This window comes from Pristis pectinata, chromosome 18 (assembly GCF_009764475.1).
Source record: "Pristis pectinata isolate sPriPec2 chromosome 18, sPriPec2.1.pri, whole genome shotgun sequence".
NCBI classification, from domain to species: Eukaryota; Metazoa; Chordata; class Chondrichthyes; order Rhinopristiformes; family Pristidae; genus Pristis; species Pristis pectinata.
The window spans coordinates 35,612,858-35,635,034 of NC_067422.1; the positions used below are offsets into that span (position 1 = coordinate 35,612,858).

The 22,177-nt window shown below is 43.3% G+C and overlaps 1 protein-coding gene across 1 annotated transcript; it reads right to left on the minus strand.

The window, feature by feature from the left end:
• Positions 1-13,506: 13,506 nt before the first annotated feature.
• On the minus strand, positions 13,507-21,357 carry LOC127580136 (melanin-concentrating hormone receptor 1-like). Its single transcript, XM_052033347.1, has 2 exons — positions 21,221-21,357; positions 13,507-14,540 (listed from the first exon to the last, which is right to left on the minus strand). The coding sequence occupies exons 1-2, from the start codon at positions 21,306-21,308 to the stop codon at positions 13,507-13,509; spliced, it is 1,122 nt and encodes a 373-aa protein (XP_051889307.1). The 5' UTR covers positions 21,309-21,357.
• Positions 21,358-22,177: the final 820 nt, after the last annotated feature.

Here is a 22,177-nt window from a genome sequence, read left to right on the forward strand (position 1 = left end):
TCAATTAAAGTGAGTTAATAGTAATGTTTACTGAAATGTAGATTTGCTCTCAAGCGCTCTATGTAAATAGCACTCGGTATAATGACTGAACACTTAAAGTGCAAAAGGAGCTAATCTGTACAATTATCACAGCATCTGCAAATGCAGCCTATTAACATGTCATATCTTACCCAGCACTGCCATTCATTAAAGATTTAATTTGCTATTAATTTTGTAGTTGATAATTATTAACACTCAAGCTTAGTGTTGCATTCAAGAAGAAGGCATTTTATATCAGTCAGTAAACCTATATTACAGGTGCAGCATATTTTGTTAGTAACTTCACGACAATTCTTGCTGAGCCTCTTCAGTGTGGACTCAGGTAGACAGATGTCCTGAGGTACTCCACCAAGGAGAGTTGGAAAAGAGCTGGCAGAAGAAGGAATTGGAGACGAGTTAGCAGAAATACAAAAATTCTTGGTCCAAGAGATATGCCTTTGGAAGGCTTTTTAAAAGTGAGGTGGGGGGGGGGGTGGAGATTGGGGGCAAAAGGCCTGAGCAGGGATATTCTGGAGACAAGGTCCAAGGTCTTCTGAAGCTCTGGAGGAGTTAGACTGGCTACCAAGAGATGTAAGAGGGGAATAAAAGGTGAGATAAGGATAGAGAGGTTGGATGAGAGTGTAGGGAATTGAACTGAAAATGAGGGGTTTAGACTTGACCCATTGAGAAGCCAAAGAGACAATATAGGTCACTGTAAATCACACTGGATGGACGAAGGGAAAACAGGGATATAGGTTTAAAGGAATGTGGACCAAATGCAGGCAAATGGGACCATCTCAGGTGGACAACTTGGTCAGCATTGGACTGACAGGCCCGTTTCTGTGTCTATGAACTGGACTTCGACTTTGGATGTTGGGAGTTTATGAGATGTTAGCTTGACCCACCTGTACATAGTCTCACCCACGAGTTGGAAACTTGTGGGCTGAAGCCTAGCTCATAGACCTGATTGTAAAATTCACTCTGATGCATCAGTGAGGAAATTCTGCGTTGTTGGTTTTCAGGTACAATGTTAAACTGAGCCCCCTGTTACCAAATGAGATTGGAGAAGTATGAGAAGTTTCTTATCCTGCAGTAAAAGATTTCTTTGGTTGTTTCAACGTGCTGTCTTGTCCTGCATTCGTGGAGTTACAGAATCATAGAGTAAACAGGCCCTTCGGCCTAACTTGTCCATACCAACCAAGATGCCCATCATGTTGGCTGCTGCATTAGTGAGTGGCGACTGCACTCTGAAAGAATTTCACTGCTCGTAAAATACTTTGAAGTCCCCCGAAGATGTCAGAAGGTGATATGCATTCAAGTTCAATCTCCTGCTTTTGGTCAGTAGGTGGCATGGACGGTGCTGGTGAAATCAAGTCCGGTGATAATGAAACACAAACAAGGGGTTCAGCGGGCATCGGGATTAAGAGATGGATTAAGAAGACCTTGTTGAGATGTCTGCATTTACATCTACATCTACCTTTATAGTGCAGACGAAATAGGATTTGAGGCTGAACAGAAACTGTAGGTCTGCTTCAGTCTGCTGGAGCCGCCATCAGTGGATGGAGCCAATGGCAAAGGTTGCTGTACTGTGGGAAACTTACTCTCTACCAATGCCTTCATCCTGGATTTTGGAGAGAAGAGGAAGAATCCTCCTCTTTAAGACAGAGTTCCTGCAGTGGAGGAATTTGAAACACTTCGCCATCTCCACCTCACCTAATTCTGCAGCCTGGATAAACTTTCAGAAGGGAATTGGTGATCAGAGGTATTTTCAGGGCTCTGATGAAAAAGGCAGGGGAATGAGACCCAGTAGACAGCTGGCTCAAAGATTGACACAGACCCCATAGACCAAATGGATCCTTTCTATCTGCAACAATCTATGATTCTCTGGGAGTGCACTGAGTATTTTCATTGAGATATTCTGTAGAACCAATTGGCTGATTTATTCGTTATTGAGGAGAAACGTTTTTTTTGGATGGATATTTTTGCAAGAGTGCTCCTTTCCTCTTGGCTTGCTTGTTTTCAAAACCATTTTAAATATTCCAATTACAGAGAGGTTAAAGGATCAGAATAACAATGAACAGGTAACAAAGAACACGGAATTCTAACAGTTTAACGAGTTGGATAAATCTGTTAACGTTGCCAGACACAAATTACTGCAGAATTAGCCAAAGAATATCAATCAGCTTTCAAAAATAACTACCCCACTCCATTATGCTCAGATGTTACCTCGATAAAATCTAAATGGTCACTTCATGGTCTGCAGACTCTTTGGTGACACTGGCTACCTGTGTGCCAGGTAGAACCTATCTGCACCCTCCTGCCATCCTTTCTTCCTCCAATATCCACATCATATTTTTCCAGACATCACAATCCATCATTGGACCATCCCAGAGAAATGCATCACTTCATTTTTTTACGGAGAGCGCCTTTAAATTCTCAGTTCTATCCAGATCCATTTAAGCTCTCAACATGTTGTAGGAAGGAAATTGTGGTGGCCAATTTTAGAGGTGGAGGTTTAATTAGGGGTCAGGCTGCTTCAGTGATTTCTGGAAAACAAGAAAACTTCCTGAAGGAAAATCCAGGACTATGCATCAATCACTGGAACCAGAGTCATGTAGCAGCCTAACCTTTTAGACCTGGCGCATTCCTTTCCACGAAGATAACTCATGAATGAATGGAGTTTTTAAACACCATAAAAGTTTTTATGGTTATCAATTTTGGCGTCATCTGAATTAGCTACATAGGGTGTTTTGTTCAGAGCGTCTGATTTGATAGACAGATGATCTGGTTTTGAACATAGTTGACAACGAGGCTTATTGAGATAGAAAAACCAAACTATCTCCTTGACCATAGCTTTAGTTGTCTGCCTTAATGTCTCTTTATCTGGTGTCAAATTTCATTGGATAACATTCTTACAAAGCACCTTGGAATGTTTTACTATGGTGAAGGTGCTGTATGAACACTTCTGTGAATGATATTTAGGCTGGGCACATGATATTACAGATATTTGCGGTGAGGTCCTGTTTCTCAGGCTGAGTTCCATTAGTAATGTGCCCATTCTACTCATTCTGAATGCAATATGCTGCTTTACAGCACAGTTTCTAGACCATGTGTTTCTCTCACCCTCAATATTTTCCCCTTCCACCACCAACACATCTGTAGAGCGTGAAGGGTCTCGACCTGAAACACCAACTGTCCATTTCCCTCCACAGATGCTGCCTGACCCACTGAGTTCCTCCAGTAGTTTGTTTTACCTTATGCACATAAATATACTGTAAATGGACCTCCTTTCTCATAGAGAATTCAATCCATCTACACTGTTATCCATCCATCTCTCCACCATCTACCTAATCCATCATGGTTCAGTGAGTGAGTTCACCAAAAAAAGAATTTGTTAGTGTTGGTGTATCACTTGTTGCATTTCTGGGACATTCTAAACCTCTTCACAGAGAAACATCTTTGAAATGAGATCACCATCACTTGTTTTTTTCACACAGGATAACCACCTCAATATAAACCACTGTTATATCATTGTCAAATGCAGCAGCCAGCAAGGACCTGAGGAAGTCCTCAAACACTTTGTGGTCAATAAAGTACCTTTGAAGTGTGGTCACTGCTGTAACGGGGAGAAGTGATGATGGCTAGACAATCTGTCTTTAATGATGCTGATTGAAGGAAAAATACGGACAGGACACTGGAGTAATCTCCTGTGCTCATCTATGAGGAGCCGCATGAGATCTATCATACTTGCCTAGGTGGGCTTCAGTTTAACACATTATAATGCACTGGAGTGCATTTAGACTGATGCTTAACCAGACCACAAATGATACTTGAACGGTGACACACTTTATTGTAAAAATCCCAGGTTAATAGCCAGAGGCACATGGATCAAGAGCTCTTGGTGGAAGAGGGCTTATCTTGAGGTAATTATCCTCAAGTGATGGTGATGTCGTTGCTTTGTATGTCACATGATTACACCAGTCACATGGCTCAATACATAAGTATTGTAAAGATGCCACACCGTGAGCATTTTAAATGTTGTGAATATGCCACATGTATGAACTGAATTACGGTTTCTCCAGCATGCCACACTCAATCAGTACAGGACTGCAGCACCAGACCAGATTACACCATGAATTCTCAGCATTGAGGCTTGAAGGTATGATCATTTCATTCAGTGGCAAGATTGCTACGACTTAGCTGAAGCTGACATAAAGTCCAGCATTGAGCCAGGCAGGCCAGGATATTTTCAGATCTATTTTCCTGTTCAGCTACACCCCAAGCTCCGAGTGTGAGGAGAGAGAGATGCTTTTAAACTTCCAAAAAATAGCAGCTGAATCGAAGATTCCAGTAACCAGCTTTTAAACCTTGAGCACACATGGAAATCACCTGAGAAAAAAAAGTCCAAAAGCATCACAGACAATAAGCAGGATGTTCCAAAGTTTGAAAACTGCTGAAAGGAAGGAAAAGAGTAATAATTTCTCTCACATTCCCTCACACAGGGTTATTAAAGGCAGGCACAGTAGTGTAGCGGTTAGCGTAACGCTATTACAGTGTCAGCGACCGGGATTCAATTCCGGCCACTGTCCGTAAGGAGTTTGTACGTTCTCCCTGTGTCTGCATGGGTTTCCTCCAAGTGCTCCGGTTTCCTCCCACATTCCAAAGACGTATGGGTTAGGAAGTTGTGGGCATGCTACGTTGGCGCAGGAAGTGTGGCGACACTTGCGGGCTGCCCCCAGAACACTCTACGCAAAAGATGCATTTCACTGTGTGTTTCGATGTACATATGACTAATAAAAATATCTTATAATATCTTATATTAAAGTGTGGACTCAGTGGGCTGAAAGATCTATTAACATGCTTTATCTCTCTGACTCTAAAATATGGGGTATGTTTAATGTAGAAAAACTAAAATAGATTGTAAAAAACAGAGGAATTCAATAACCAGGTTTGTATAGGACAGACTTGCCCAACATTAATACATAATGTATCTCAGTTGGATGAGATTTGATGCAATATGTCTCCCTTCAAGTCTACTATATAGCTTCAAATTAATTGGCTTAAACTCACAGGGTAGAAAAAATGACCAAATAATCAAATACCTTTTTTTTTAAAATGAAAATTGGCTTTCTGTGATTTGACCCATTTGAAAATAAAGGGTCATGTTCCTTTGGAAGAGCAGCACAAAACAATTTTTAATGTGCATGATACTAAAATCACACATAAATTATGTTTAATTTATGTTGCTTTTGTCTTCAAAGGATTAGTGATTTGTTGCATTGAAAACAGAGGACAATGTCGTAGTCAAACTGTGATGTTATTTTGAAACTCAGCAACAAGTTCCAAGTAAATCCTGTGGGGCTTTCTTCAGCCTATATGCTAATTGTACACCTTCCTGGTGATACCACTGCCAGTTGTCGTCATTGTTCATCACATCCAATCTGTATGAAATAAAGAGCCTGAGGGCATGTACCACCAGACTTAAGGACAGCTTCTACTCCACTGTGATAATACTAATGAACGGTTCCCTTACAGGTTGAGATGGACTATGACCTCACGATCTACCTTGTTGTGGCCTCGCACCTTATTGCACTGCACTTTCTCTGTAGCTGTGATGCTTTACTCTGTACTGTTATTGTTTTTACCTGTACTACAACAATGCACACTGTCTCTCAATGTAATGAATTGACCTGTACGATCGGTATGCAGGACAAGTTTTTCACTGTACCTCGGTACAAGTGACAATAATAAACCAATACCAATACCAATACAAATCAGCACACAAATCGACCTTAGTGTTATCTAAAGCTTTAATCTGAAGAAAAGCAACACTTTCATATGAGGCCCAGCGTTTCGCTCATTCGAAGAATACAAGATAAATGTAGCAATAAATTTAAGTCACATTGTGTCACAAGTCTGAAGCATAACAATTAGCATTCAAGCATTTTCAGGAAGCTGCACTGAAGAAACCACTTAAGATTGGACTAACAGCATCAAAGCAGCATGATACACTGCTGTACAATAAAAGCTGATGGAGAACCAACAAATGATGAATAAAATCTGTGAGCACATGCATTGGTTCAGGAGGATCACACATTGGCCAGGGTAGGCACAGGGTAAGTACAGCTGACACAGGTAACAGGGGGTTTGGGGGAGAGCTCAATTATGAAACCATTCCTTTATCAAATCTCTACTCTGCTCAATAACAATGTGCTTATGAAATGCCTTAAGATCCCAGTGTTCCTTACAGCAGTGTTATCAGACAAAGGTTTATCCAAACAGAAAGGGGGTAAGTAATAAAGGTCAGAGGCGTACAGACAGGTAAACTGGAGATAGCCACCTGCATAAACGTTCCACCTTCTGGATGCATAACTCCAATATACTCAGCTAAAAATTGATTTGCTACTTTTAATGGCAATAAAACAGGGTTGTGAATTATCCTAACATTGTTTGTGATAAGTGCAGTGAGAACAAGTTCTTCAACTGCAATGTTCACAGATTGTTGGGTTCCCCTGTAAAACATCAAGATGAAACTGACATATCAGGGCAGTGTTCTCTATTTATCTATCGCAGGTTCTCGCAGCTGTTGGCATTGAGCCTCACAGGTGTCATCTCTGCAGTCAGCTCTTAAAGGAACATGCCACAAATACCAACACCCTTCCATCTGCAGGAGTGCGTTCATCTGAATGAATGGATGCTGCATTGATGGGAGGGAGCAGTGAGAGAGAGGGTGGGAGAGAGCACACAGGGGGCCAGAAGGATATGGGCAGAGTGGTAATGGATAATTTTTACAGGAAGTATGTTCTTTCTGCGGGGGAGCCATGAAGAGCCTACAAAACTACATCAAGGTGTTTCCAGCAAGAGATAGCCAGGGATGTCACTGTAAGGACATGAGTGTAGCCTTTGCATTTGGGGAAGCCTGTTGTATAGACAAATGCCTGTTTCACTCTTGCCTGCTCCTGCGGCTGAAGAAAATGTATGTGAAGTTCTCCATCCTTGAGCTCTGAGTCTGAATGATCCCCCTGAGGCAGGCACGGTAGTGTAGCAGTTAGCGTAATGCTTTACAGCGCCAGCGACCCGGGTTCAATTCCGGCCGCTGTCTGTAAGGAGTTTGTACGTTCTCCCCGTGTCTGCGTGGGTTTCCTCCGGGTGTTCCAGTTTCTTCCCACATTCCAAAGACGTACGGGTTAGGAAGTTGTGGGCATGCTATGTTGGCGCCGGAAGCGTGGTGACACTTGCTTCTGCCCCCAGAACACTCTACGTAAAAGATGTATTTCACTGTGTGTTTCGATGTACATGTGACTAATAAAGATATCTTATCTTATCTAATGCGGCAGCACTCTGGGATGATCCCGTGGCCACAAGAGTGATCGTGACCTTGATCGCCACAGGGACTGATGCGTGAGGCTGTGTTTGAGGTTGGAGGGGTTCACAGATCTCAGTGAGGACAATGAGGGAATGCACTGTGAGGGTGGGGTCTTCAATCAACGTGGTTTCTGGGGGAAATGGGATAAGTGAAACCTGCTTGCTCAATAAGCATTGTCATTTTTCAGAAGGTTATAAAACAACTTAATGAAAGAAAAAAACTTCCTAGAGCTTAATTGAAGCAGCCTGAGAGACAGGAGGCATAGGTTAGAGTGGGTGTTGGATCAAGAATTCAAATGACAGCAAAGTCAGATTTTTGGACTGGTTGGAGGTTTCTGCAAAGTGATCTGACATGTTCACCTTGAAGGCCACGTCATGGGCAGTGACTACAGGGATGTAAATAGGGCAAGTTGCTGTTTCAACTTGCAGTTTTGTGGGTCTGTAGTGGCGAGAAGGGATGAGTTAAAAGGGCAGGTGTTATAACCCCTGTACTGACATGAAATGGTGCCATGGGGAGGATGGAAGGTGTTAGATAAGGGGACAATCCACCAGGGTATTACATAGGGTACAGTCCCTTCAGAATGTGAAGTGGATGATGTGTTCGGTGGAGGCATGTGGGGACAGGCAGGTGGAAGGTGAAGGCTAAATAGTCACTCTGTGTGTTGGCCATGACATAAAGTACCAGTGATACAGGATGAAGTAAAAATAAAACAACCTAGTAGATTCAATATGTTACTGAAAATGATAATCAGTGAACTGAAAATAGTGAAGTTTGAAACCTCCAGGAGCCAGCAATTTCTAAGCCAGAACGTGACAAGATGTGGATTGAGGAATTAGTTGATCTTCTCCAAACTGGGCCTCAGGAATTGTCCACATGGGAGGTGCTAATGTCCTGCCAGTATTTAAGAATGGGATGAAAGAGAATCAGAGTAATTCTAGGCCTATGGTTTAGTTATTGACAGCAGTCGTGGCTAAATCACCAGAAATTGTAATTAGGTGGAAATCTCCTTTTTAAAAAAAACCTCTACCTTTGACTATCTGTGGAGATACAGCAGAAGAAAGCTATTTTTACCTCAGAGTCATACAGCAAGGAAACGGGTCCTTCGGCCCAACTGGTCCATGCTGACCAAGGTGCCCCATCCTAGTTTGTCCCATTTGCCAGTGTATGGCCCATTCTAAACCTTTCCTATTCATGTACCTGTCCAACTGTCTTTTAAAAGTTGTTATTGTACCTGCCTAAACCACTTCCTCTGGCAGCTCGTTCCACATGGACACCACCCTTTGTGTAAAAAAGTTGCCCCTCATGTTCCTCTTAAATCTTTTCCCTCTCACCTTAAACCCATGCCCTCTAGTTCTTGATACACCTACTCTGGGAAAAAGACTGAGTGCATTCACCCTATCTATGCCCCTCATGATTTTATACACCTCTACAGTATAAGATCACCTCTCAGTCTCCTACCCTCGAAGAAATAAATTCCTAGTCTGTCCAACCTCTCCTTATAACTCAGTCCCTCCAAGTCCTGGCAGCATCCTTGTAAATCTGCACTCTTTCCAGTTTAATAACATCATTTCTGTAGCAGGGCAACCAAAGCTGAACACAATACTCCAAGTGCAGCCTCACCAGTGTCCTGTACAACCGCACCATGACCTCCCAACTTTTATACTCAATGCCCTGAGCTATGAAGACTAGCGTGCCAAAAGCCTTCTTCACCACCCTGACTACCTGTGACTCCACTTTCAGGGAACCATGTAGTTGTACTCCAAGGTCTCTCTGTTCTACAACACTCCCCAGGGCCCTGCCATTTACTGTGGAAAGTCCTACCTGGATCTGACTTTCCAAAATGCAACACCTCGCACTTATCCAAATTAAACTCCATTTGCCATTCCTCGGCCCACTTACTCAGCTGATCAAGATCCCCCTGTGATTTTTGATAAGCTTCTTCATTGTCCACTACACCACCTATTTTAGTGTCATCTGCAAACTTACTAACCATGCCTTGTACGTTCTTATCCAAATCGTTGATATAGATGACAAATAACAATGGGCCCAGCACCTACCCCTGAGACACACCACTAGTCACGGGCCTCCAGTCCAGGAAACAACCTTCCACCGTCATCCTCTGCTTTCTACCATGAAGCCAATTGTGTATCCAATGAGCCAGCTCTCTCTGGATTCCATGCGATCTAACCTTCCAGAGCAGCCTACCATTTGCAACCTTATCAAAGGCCTTAGTGACATCCATATAAACCACATCTATCGCCCTGCCCTCATCGACTTTCTTGGTCACCTCATCAAAAAACTCAAGTCTCTTGTTATTTTGCTGATTCCTGCAGCTCTCTTGTTGCTTGATCTGACATTTGTTTTATCAAAGGGTTTGCTCTTGGGCTGTCACTAGAGCTGTGATTTCCCTGCAGGTGTTTCTGCTGGTCTGCTCCTGGGTTCCTACTGGCCTGTTGGTAAATCTGCTGGTGTCCCTGTTGATGGCTGGGCCCATGGCTGAGATAATTGAAGGAACAGACCATCATTCCTAAACTCACATATGTCATCTTGCTCCTTCGTGTTCACAAATTAACTGTGGCTGGACCTAGGCATAATTTACAAAATACAGTGGTTAATGATTACGGCTATGTTTGTTTAGGACTCAGGGTCACTAGAGGCTTTGCCTCAATTGCCCAAGCAAAGGCCAACAATCCACAATGCCCTCAAGATCCATTTCTACCCAGAGGGTACCATTTCCATCAGCACATTTGGAAGTTCTTTCCGAGTTCCATTGTTACATGATTCCATCCCACAATATTATCTGGTTAAGGTTGTTAACTGACGATGATTGCATACATCACATCCGGGTTTGACGTTATGGAAATGCTTTGCACGTTCTTTAGTCAAAACAGCAAGTAAATGGACGCTGGCCATGGTGTAACACTCTCTGCAGGGTCTGGCTTCAACAGACAGAGGGAAGTGCACTGTTGAAGAGAGTTTGAGGAAGCCAGAGAGAATGACAGAGCTCAAGCTAAAGAAAGAGCGTGAGAAAGAATGACAGGGTAAAGGAGTGTAAGAGAATGAGTCAGCAAAAGAAGCAGGAAGTTAAAGAGAAAGCAAAATAGAACATATTTTATAATTTTCAGAGCCAATGATGGATTTACCAAAACTAGTGAAGAGGAATCTCTGCCTTGTGTTAAAGCATAGAAGATGCATTTAACACCAGCCCCCTTTGCCTGAACTATAGTCTCTCTGCCTTTTCCCACAGTACTTCTCTTTGTTTGTTTTTTCATCTCCTTCTTACTTTCTTCCTGCCTCTGCACTTGATTATAAACAGCTGGATTTCTAAGATCTAACAGTTCTGAAGAAAAGTTATTAACTGGTAATATTGACTATTTCTTCCTCCACAGATACTGGCTGACCTGCTGAGTGCCAAAGAGGTCAACCCATCTGAAATGCCGACTAGGATGGATGTCTAGATGGGCACATGTTGGAAGGAATTTTCATCTTCCCACACCCTCAGCAAAGAGCTTCACATACCAGAAAGATGCATCTGAAACTTGGGCGTATTTGCATATTCAAATAAAATGCAAAGATAGAAATTGTTATCCTTGTGAGACATCATCACAGCACATTATCGAGGCATGTACCTTGCACTCAAAGCTACGTGAATAGGATGGTATTGATAGCGATTCACCGCTAACTTCCGGTAGAAACCAGGTGAGCCCCAGTTTACTTCTGGGAAGGTTATGAATAAGGTAATAGCTCTCTGTCATTTGTGTTCCATAAATCAGAATCATGGGATAATGCTGCAATTAACATTATCATTGAATGCTTACAAAAAAATGAGGGGACATTTGCTGAGCATCTTTTCATAAAGGCAATGTCGCTTTAAGGCTCCGAAGTGACATAATGATACAGCACAATTGATTACAGAACATAGTTTCACAGAACAAAGTCTTAGGAACAGTGAGGACGACAGGGGTTAGGTATCCATGTACAAACATCATTAAATGCTTTAATGATCCCCTCTATTTGTGGACATACAGAAAAGGTAATGTATAAAGCTAATGCCATTTTTGGCCTCAAGAAGCCTGGAGTGCAAGCAGACACGTTAATTGGAAAACAATGTCCCACAAGTAAAGGACATGCAACAGTTGCAGAAGAGAGGGACCTAGGAGTAGAACTACGTGGTTCACTGAAAGAGGCGTCACAGGTAGACAGGGTGGTGAAGAAGGCTTTCATCAGTCAGGGCACTGAGAGTAGACGTTGGGATGTTACGTTGCAGTTGTACAAGACACTGGTGAGGCCACATTTGGAATATTGTGTTCAGTTATGGTCAGCCTGCTAAAGGAAAGATGCCATTAAGCTAGAAAGAGTGCTGAAAAAATTTACATGAATGTTGACAGGACTCGAGGGACTGAGTTATAGAGAGAGTTTGGCAGGCTAGGACTTTATCCATTGGAGCGTGAGGGGTGATCTTAAAGAGGTGTATAAGGTCATGAGGGGCATAGATAGAGTGAATGCACATAGTCTTTTTCCCAAGGTTGGGGAATCAAGAACTAGAGGGCATAGGTTTAAGGTGAGGGGGGGGGGGGAGGATTTTAATAGGAACCTGAGGGGCAACTTCTTCACCCAGAGGGTGGTTTGTACATGGAGTGAGCTGCCAGAGGAAGTGGTTCAGGCAGGTATATTAACAACACTTAAAAGACACTTGGACAGGTACATGGATAGGAAAGGTTTAGAGGGATATGAACCAAACGCAGACAAATGGGACTAGTTTAGATGGGAATCTTGGTCAGCATGGACCAGTTGGGCCGAAGGGTCCATGCCTGTGCTGTATGACTCTAGGTGGATGAAGTGAAGACTCCACCCTTGGGGAGGCCACTCAGATGGGGGTGAACTGACACAGGACTCTTGCCTGCCATCCAGGTTTCAAATACTCATGCTTTGGTGCATCTGTGAAGAAAGATATTCACTTGTGAACTCACTCAACTGACGTGCTCAAGAGCAGATGCTGGAGGCAGGAAGAACATATCAGATTCCACAGGATGCTTTAAGCAGCAGAGGGCTAGAGGGTCATGAGACGCTCAGATCAAAGTGGGGGCACTTCTTACCATTGCCCGCCAATCTCAGCACCTGCTCAGTACCACACCTGCAGCTTGGTGTTGCCTTGACTATGTGAGCCCATGCATTGTGTAACATTGCTTCACCAAGCAGTATTGACATGACTAGCACTTGGTTGATTCTACAGATAAAAAGCACGAGAGCAAAATTTAGCCAACAAATGTGGCTACAATAAACCCCTCTCCATGTTCCTCAGTTACATTTCTATTCCAGATTTCACGCTCATCATTGACTGTCATGTTTCCATCAGCTGCATTGTAACTTCCCCCTCACTCTCTCTTGACTTACTCCACAGGACGTCTCTTCCATTACATCTGGATTATGTCAGCATCAGCAGACGTTTGAAATGTCCTTCATCATCTGGTTATCGCTAATCTCCCTGAAGCAGTATCATTACCAACCCCACAGTTTGTACTGTGCAGTTTTCTTTCCAAATGTTCAGCCCTGTTGGGGTTAGATCTGAGTCCTGCTTCGGGGTGGTGGGAAAGAGAGAACATTTGATTGCTGGGAAATTTGTCGGAGGCTCCTCCCACTCCACTAGTTTACGTACTTATTATGATAAGGTATCAGGACACTCTGCCCATCGGTTCCATGCTGGTTCCCAGCAAAACAATCCCATTAGTCCCATTCCCCTGCTTATTTCCCTATGTATCTCTCTCACATGCCCATCAACTATCCCTTGATTTTTTTTTGTCACTTACCTACACCAGGAGTAATTTATAGCAGCCAATTAACCTACCACCACATATCAGATAGCATTAGTTGTTCAGGAGGAAAATGTTGACTGCTTTTGCACACATAGGGTTCACTAATGTTTCTGACAGTAACAATGATGGGGTGAAGGTATTTCTGACAAGGTTCCCAATGCCTTTTGCTTACTAGAGATGTCCTCAGTTATTGATGGCAAGAATGTAAACCTACAGTTCAAGATTATGAGTTTGGTAGCACTAATAAAGGTAGGAAATCTTCTCTTGGGACATCATCCCGAATATTGGCCAATGGATACATGCAGACCTTCACTGAACTGTGACTGATACTGGCAAACCATTTTGTGAAAGCTCTCCTGTGAAGCGGGTGCGTTGAGAGGGTTTGCCAGACAGCCTGATGGACATGGTCCCTTCTGCCTCACTGTTGTCCACTTGGAATTGCTGGTGAGCAGGTTGTGTTGCTACCAGAAAATGGCGCTTGAAGGTCTCACTCAAGGCAAAGTACAAAAAAGGGTTGATGCAGCTGTTAGCGTAGCCCAGGCTTATAGCAAAGTTGTACGCAGAGAAGAAAGTGACGCTTGGCTTCTCAATCCTTAGATGAACCAGCTGAAGGATATAGAAAGGTCCCCAACATATGAAAAAGGTTGTACAAATGGCCACTGCCATCCGGGTCATTTTCCTTGTCCTCAACCTTATGCTTCTCTGTGGTAGTGGGGCCACGGTTGTGGACATGTGCTGAAGGATCTTGAAGTAAATCACACAGATGATAACTAGAGGGATGGCAAAAGCCAGTAGGAACTGGTAAAGTGTAAACCAATAAATGTCAGTGGCTGGGTTGGGCAAAAGTAAAGCACAACCAACCATACCGTCAGGACGTAACATTAACCCACTGTACAGCCACACTGGGATGATGGTTAAGAAGGACACCAACCAAACCAAGCAGATCACCAAGGTAGCCACGGATGGTGTGCGCATGTAGGCCGATTTCAGAGGGTGGACTGTGGCCAGGTAACGATCGAAGGTCATTGCGGTCAATATGTAGGTGCTGGTGACCTGGCTGTTGCTGTCTAAGCTGGTAATGATGGTGCACATAACTGCTCCAAAATGCCAGGTTCCATTCCCAACAAGCTGATGAATAAGGAAAGGCATTCCCAGAAGAAACAACAGATCTACCAAGGACAGGTTGAAGATAAATATGTCAGGCACTGTGCGCTTGTACCTGAACTTGGTCTTTCTAACAATTGTGTAGATTACCATGGAGTTGCCTATGATGCCCAAAAAACTGATGATTCCAAACAGGCTTGGCATGATAACATTGGTGTATGGTGCAAACTGCTCCGATCCTGAAACAGACAAGAGATCAAGCATTTCCCTTTAAGACAGTTCCTGGATGCACATTTCTTAGTCACATCCCACTTTATGTTCTAAACCAGGCACCATACATCTCCCAGGACAACTACATAGAATGAAGAAAGGTTTAGCACCAAACCCACGTGGTGAACTTATTTACTGAACTGGGATGCTGGTCTTTCTCATTGTGTGAGCTGAGAACCACTATTTGTAGCCAAGCCTCTTCCTCACCCAAGCATCTCAATAAATGTGCTGCTTTATTGATCTCTGAGCTTCCATTCACAGGCAACTCAGCTGCAAGGTCCTTTCTTTTATTTTTTCATTTTTCAGGATTGGGATCTGGGCAAGGCCAGCGTTTATTGCCCAGCTCTTATTGCCTTGGACAAGTGGTGATGAGCCACATTCATGAACCACATTTAATTTCATAACGTGGAGAGAAGCAAAAGTTCATTGTTTGAGACATCTTGGACAAAGGCTCCAGGTCCATCACGCAGCTACGCAACATATCGATGCATATTGAAAAGGTCCCTGCAGGTAATCCTGACTGGTCTTGTGAAACTTCTGAAGACATTCTGCTTCAAATAACTTGGCAAGTTTCCCTTTGACAGAATGGATTTTAATCCCATATCGCCTCTGACTCTTTATAACTGTGAATATGGTGAGAGTGCCCTTCCATCCCATTTGAATGTCTAATTTCCCAAATTGTTTATTGATCATGATTTTCCATTGCTGATACCAACATGACCTTAAAGGTTGTTATAACTTCTGCTGTAACATCATCCCGATGAGGATGAGATGCTAATGCAAGGTCCCATCTCTCTCAGCAAAGAACCAAACCATCCCGGGAGGCAGCAATTAAGCATTTCTCTAAAACATCAAAGTACTGACATAGAAAACCATTTCTCCAAGGCAATAAGAGATGGGCAGTAAATGCTGGCCTTGCCCAGGTCCCAATCCTGAAAAATAAATAAATAAAGCGCCTTACAGTTTCAACTTGAAATACTTGAACTTCCTTCCTTTTTTAGTATGCTCTACGCAATTAAACTGGGTTAGGGTTTGCCTTTGCTTAACACCTGGTACATTGCAATTTTCCATTCATCTTTCTGCCTCTGCTTTGATTCTGGAAACATCCTTTCATCTGGGTTTTATTTACATTTTTACATACCTCCTGAAGTAGTTCAATATTATATTCCTGTGAAATGCCTTAGCTGATGTTGGGTGCTACTAACTGTACTTACACAAGGCATACACAATTCTGTGCTTTATTAATAGAAGTATACAGGATAAGAGCAGAGAAGTTTTACTGAAACTTTATAAAAACCCTGGTCAGGCCTCATCGAGAGAATTGTGTTCAATTCTGTTCGCCTTATTGTAGGAAGGATGTGGAGGTACTGGAGAAGGTCCTGAGGAGACTTACAAGAGTGATTCCTGGAACGAGGGACTTCAGTTACAAGAACAGACTAGAGATACTGGTACTGTTTCCTATGGAGGAGGTTGAGGGGAGATCTGGTAAAATGATGAGGGGCTCTGGAGAGAGTAGGAGGCTGTTCCCATTGGTGCAGGGGTTAAATACTCTTAGGTATTAAACAAAGGGGAAAAGAATGAACAGCGACTTGAGGAAAACCTCTTTGTGCAACATGTGGTCGGAATCTGGAATGCACAGATGCAGATGTGGTTCAGGCAGGTTCCAAAGTGGACTTACACAGGGGATTGGATAAATATATGGTGAGGAAAAGTTGGCAAGGTCAGGGAATGGAAATGACGAGTTGTTCTAGTAAAGAACCAGCACAGAACATGATTTGTTGAATGGCCTCCTCTCTGCTATCACCATACTGTGATTCTTTCACATACAAGATGTTCTCTCGATGCCAGGGAAATATGGCCCAGTAGGATTAACATCATCAATAAGATAGATAGTTGGTTCCTCTACTTAGGGAAATGATACTGAAAACAAAAACAGAATAACAAATGGATTCCAAAGCAAGAAAATTTGCTTGACCAAACTCATTGAATTCTTTGATAACAAAGTGATATAGTAAATATAATATATTTAGATTTGTAAATAGTCTTTATTAAGATACCAAATTATAGACTAATAAATAACATCAGAGCATGAAAAGTCAGAGCAGAACACATGACTGGGTGCAAGGCAAAAAGCAGTGAGAAGAGATAATTAACAAACTATTCAGAGACACAGGTGTTGTAAAGTGAGGTTCCCACAATATCAATACTGGGATCACTGTTGTTTGAAAATTTTTAATGGTTTAGATTTTGGAATCAAAAACAGAATTTCTAAGTTTGTGGGCAATGTCTTGGTTGGAGGTGTGTTGGTGACAAGATATTTAACAACTAGTATAAACTTCGGAAACTGGTATGGAATTGGGAAATTAAATATGTCTTCGGCAGTACATGTTGATAAGAAAAACATAGAGGTTCCAAATTATTTTAAAATATGAATCCAAATGGGGCAGACAATCAAACTGATCAAGGAGTACTGATACTCAATCTTTAAAATTGTCATCCAGATCGTTAAGGTCTTTTAGCAAAAAGTAAGCCAAATTATATGTCTTATTTCCAGATGACTGAATTTAGAAACTGGGGAATTGCGTTAAAATTATTTCAAACCTGTTTTGGACCACATTTGTACATTTCTAACCATCATTTTCTAAAAAGGATACAAAGACTTTGGTGTTGTAATTAAGAATCACAAGGAGGGGATTGGGTATACATTAATACCTCGGGTGGGCAAACTGTCTGGGTCTCTACTTTTGAAAAGAAAAAGCCAAGAGGTAACTTAATAGAGGTCCTTACATTGTGAAGTTTTGATAGAATGGGGCAAATATTACTAATTATCAGAAAGGTCAAAACGATGGACTGTAATGTAAGATAGTCACCAGTCTTCCTATTTATCTAGAGAGTCAGGACAATGCAGAACCTGCTGCAACAGGACGTAGTATTATCGAAGCTGTAGTGATGCATTTAAGTGGAAGCTGGTTACGTGTGTGAGGCAAGAGTCAATAGGGGCTTCTGCTGATTCAGAAGGGTGAGCCGAGTCTTGAAAATGACCATGTGCTGATTCCATTTCTCTGTTGGATGTTCCATCCACATAATTCAACCGAAGGTGAACATGCAGCTCGCTTAGGCATGCACTCAGTTACATACACACAGTTACCTTTATATGGATGCAGACAATTTCACACATTCCAATATACAGTACTGTGCACAATCAGATATACACACACAAACACACTTACAGTCGCGCAAATCATTGGGTGATGTTTCCCAAGTTCTGCCTTAATACAAACTGCAACTAGAAAAGGTAGAAGTAAAATTCCAATTTCAGTGAAACAGAATCCAAAGCAAGTGCCCTGTGGATGAATCTGCCACCTGGTCCTGCCCACTGCCACACAGACCAGCAGGGTGCTGCAGTCGACTGCTCCTGGTTAAGGTGAAGGCAGCTTCCTTAAAGCCAATTCTCTACCTTGTATTCACCAATAGGGAGACCCACACTGTGAACTGTGCTCTGTCAAATTACCTCATTTGTGTCTGTTAATAAAGAGCTGGGAAAGCCATCAACTGAAATTCACACACCATCCAGACGTGGAAAAATATCACACGATACGGACACTTGGATGGAAACTCTTCAGTTCGTCATGTACCTACATCCTCATGGACTGCAGTGGTTCAATAAATGCTGCTCTTTCCAGAGGCACCCACACTGTGATAATGAACATAAATGGATTTGCACCATGATTCATGCTCTGATGTGCTTTTAACTCACTATTGCTGACCGATGTCTGTTGTATTTTTTCCCTCCCTCTTTCTTTTTGATCTATGGCCAGTAAATTGGTACCCGATGATGTTTCTTGGAGGGAAGAAAGGCTTGGAAATCAATAGGTGTCTCACAGGCAAAACAGCCTCTATGTCTTCCAAGATCTGTATTTGCTGCTCAAAGAAAGGTCCGCAAAATAAAAGCCCCAAGGGCTCCTCATGTTTCTGAGTATGTGCTTTAGAGAGTAAAAAATCCAAGTTCATCAAAGTGCACCAGACAGATCCCCAACATTGAAACTGAAGGTTTTAGCTGGTGCAATTAAACAAAGCAAACCAATGGTCAGACCATAACTTGCTGCGCTGATCTGGTAGATATACTGAGTCAGCTGTGGTTTAGCTGTCAACTACTGAGTTCATGACACTATATGTTAGGCAGAGACCTGCACTATACTACCACTGACTCTGTCCTCCTGAGCTGTCCTACACACACCCCACCTGCTGCCCTCCATCACTCTGTCTCTTTCCCCAACTCTACCTCCTCTATCTGCCCATCACCCACACACTCCTCCCACTGGGTCCCCTCCCCCCACTGTTCCCCTCTGCCCTCCCCACCTCCCCTATATATGGTTCCATGCTCCCCCTTCCTTTCCCATCAGATCCCACCATCTGCGGCCCTCTGTTGCCTCCACCTGTCACCTCCCGGCCTCTGTCGCTACCTCCACCCTTCCCTCCCCCATCTGCCCATCACCCCTCCTCACCCAGATCCATTTATTGCTTACCAGTTCTTGCTCCACGCTTTCCCTTCACCCCTTTATACTGGCCATCTCCCCTCTGCTCTTTCAGTCTGATGAAGGGTCTCGACCCAAAAACGTCGACTGTCCCTTTCCCTCCACAGATGCTGCCCCACCTGCCGAGTTCCTCCAGCAGATTTTTTTCGCTCCGGATTCCAGCATCTGCAGTCTCCAGCGTCCCCACTCAGTTAATCATTAGTTCCTCCCTGTCATCTTATACCTTACATTTCAACTGTCCCGTACTGAGTTCTATGGAGTTCACTTCTGTTACCTCAGGCAATCAACGCATGAATGAGTTGGTCACTATTTATAATATGGTATCCATACCTGATGATCCATCACATGATAGCACCCTCACCTACTGAGTTTGACTGAAGATTAAAGTCCAAACCTAACATAATCTAAGATGATGGTCCCTGAAGGTGATACTGAGATGCTTTTGGTGGTGTCACCTTGCCGCTTTCTGTCCTTTCAGATAGCTCTACTCGGAGACCAAGGGATTTTAGTCTGGTTAATAGTGATTCCTCAACCAACATCACTAAACCCTGTTATCTGTTCGTTATCTCTTTACTCTACTGGAAATTGCTTTGAACAAATTTTATTAAAACAGAGGCAATACTTCAAAAATCCTTCACAATAGAGACCAACTGAGGTTTTGAATGGTGCAGTAGAATTGCTGTTTTGCTTTATCTGTTCTTTATTGCTGGCAACTTCTATTAAGCCCATACACCATTCCTTCCCTCCGGTTCTGTTGTCTCATTCCTGCCTTTATCTTTCAATAACCCCCCCAGCCTTCCTCATCTCCAAACGTTGTGTGGTACAAATTTCAATTTCAGTCATTTCGTAGGTGATAGAGAATCCTTTAATATAAAGTGCACAACTGAAACATGTTTCTATGCTCAACACTTTCCTGTAATTTGTAACTTTTAATTATGGAAATCATTATTTTCAATTAGATTTTCATCACCAGTGGAGCACATTTCAGAAGCCAGGCCACCACGCCTCAATCCCATTGCAATCCCAGCTCCGACACTATTCCTATTCTACCTCCAGTCCCATTCTATTCTTCTCCCATTCTTACTCCACGTCCCAAGTTCCTTGTTTCTGACCCCTTCATTTCTTACCAATCCAATCCCAATCCTATCCTTTGCTTTTCCCATCTCTTGACCGACACGGATTCCATTTCGTCCCCATCCGCAGCGCGGTAGCACTGCAGGTAATGCAGTTGTCTCCCTGCTCCAGGGACCTGGTCACCTCTGACCTCCACTGCTCTCTGTGTGGAGTTTGCATGTTCTCCCTGTAACCCCATGGGTTCCCCCTGGTTGCTCAAGTTTTCTCCCTCCTCCCAAAGACGTGCAGTTTGGTAGGTTAATTGGCCACTGTGAATTGCCCCCTGGTGTTGAGGGGTGGAGGGGAATCAGGGGGAGTTGATAGGAATGTGGAGAAGAATAGGTTACATGGAGATATGTGGGGGAAGGGATTGATGGGATTGCTCCAAGAGTCAGTATAGACTCAATGGGCCGAATGGCCTCCTTCTGTGTTGTAAGGAGAGAAGAAGAGTAACATGAAATCCCTACTCTGCTTTTCTCAGCCATCTCCAACCTTGTTTCTACCCCATGCCTTGCTCTGAGCAATGAACTTCACGTCCCTGGGCAAACCCCCCCCCCCCCGCCACCTGCAGCTTACTTCTGATGTGTCGGCTCATGGTCCAACTGGGACAGAGGCCTTCTGGATCCCAGTTGGATCATGGAGATTACACCACACACCACCTTGCAGAAGGCTTCCCTATATAATTAGAGATCCAGACTGAGGTATACTATATACTTACTTCCCTGATTATCAATGGTTGGATAAGATCACTGGTGTTGGACAATCCCTTCTCACCTATGGGAGTCACAGCCAATAGGTTCTACATTCAACCTTCAAACTAACCAAATCACCGCCTGACACAATCAACGCCGTTAAGTTTATCCTTGGTCTTATCCGCTCTATCCTGTCTTCCCCTTGATTTCCATTCATCCTCGGTTCCCTCGGGTTTTCTCTCTGTCCTGAGAGTGTCCGCGTTACCTTCTGCTGGGGTTACAGGCTGTTAATAGCAAAAGTCTCCTTACCGGACTGGTTTCTCAGACTTGTTGTCGATCCATTCTCCAGGGCAACGAGTCGAGAAGAATTTTCCTGCCAGTTTTTCGACTTTTCCATTTTCAGGAAGAACAGAATGAAACGTGAACCTGTTGGAACTTAAGTCCCGAAAATTAAACCTTAGTGTGAGTTATAATAGAAATATTTCCGCAAAACTAAATGTTCAAGTTTGCCCAGATAATTAAACAAGTTCTTAAAAAATATTTGCTGCGGTTGCTGCTCAGGATACCTGCTGGTCTGCGGTTTCACTGCCAGTGATCGCCGGATTTCCCTCTCTCGGTCCCTCTGACGTTTCTTTGCTCAATCCTGCATCTCTCTCCCACATTTAAAGTGTCCTGGGCATCCCACGTCATCCAGCTGCTGAGGGCAAATCAGCGATTAGAGCGGGAGAGGGACTGGCGAGGGATGGAGGGGAGGGGAGGGTGTGTGTGTGAGAGGAACATGGAGGTGCAAAACAGAGAGTCAGAGTCAAAGTCGAGTTTATTGCCACATGCACAAGGCCATGTGTGCACAGGTGCAGTGAAAAACTTACTTGCAGCAGCATCACAGGCACATAGAATCAGATACACAACATCCACCAGAAATACATAAATTAACAACATAAATTATACAAAATTACACAAGAACACAAAAAAAAGTCCATTGTACTGCAAAGTGGTGATATACTGAGGTAGTGATTAGTGTTAAAAGTTTATTTACAGCACGGTAACAGACCCTTCTGGCCCAACGAGTCCCTGCTGCCCACTTAAACCCATGTTAACCTGCTAACTCATACATCTTTGGAATGTGGGAGGAAACCAGAGCACCCGGAGGAAACCCACGCAGACACGGGAGAATGTACAAACTTCTTACAGACAGCAACGGGAATTGAACCCGGGTCGCTGGTGCTGTAATAGCATTAGACTGGCCACTACACTACCGTGCCGCCC

Bases quoted from the DNA above. Each gene is read 5' to 3' on its own strand.
- LOC127580136 (XM_052033347.1), bottom strand. From the start codon at position 21,308: ATGGAAAAGTCGAAAAACTGGCAGGAAAATTCTTCTCGACTCGTTGCC. The intron at 14,541-21,220 runs GTAAGGAGACTT...TGTCTGTTTCAG, and splicing joins AAGTCTGAGAAACCAGTCCG to GATCGGAGCAGTTTGCACCA.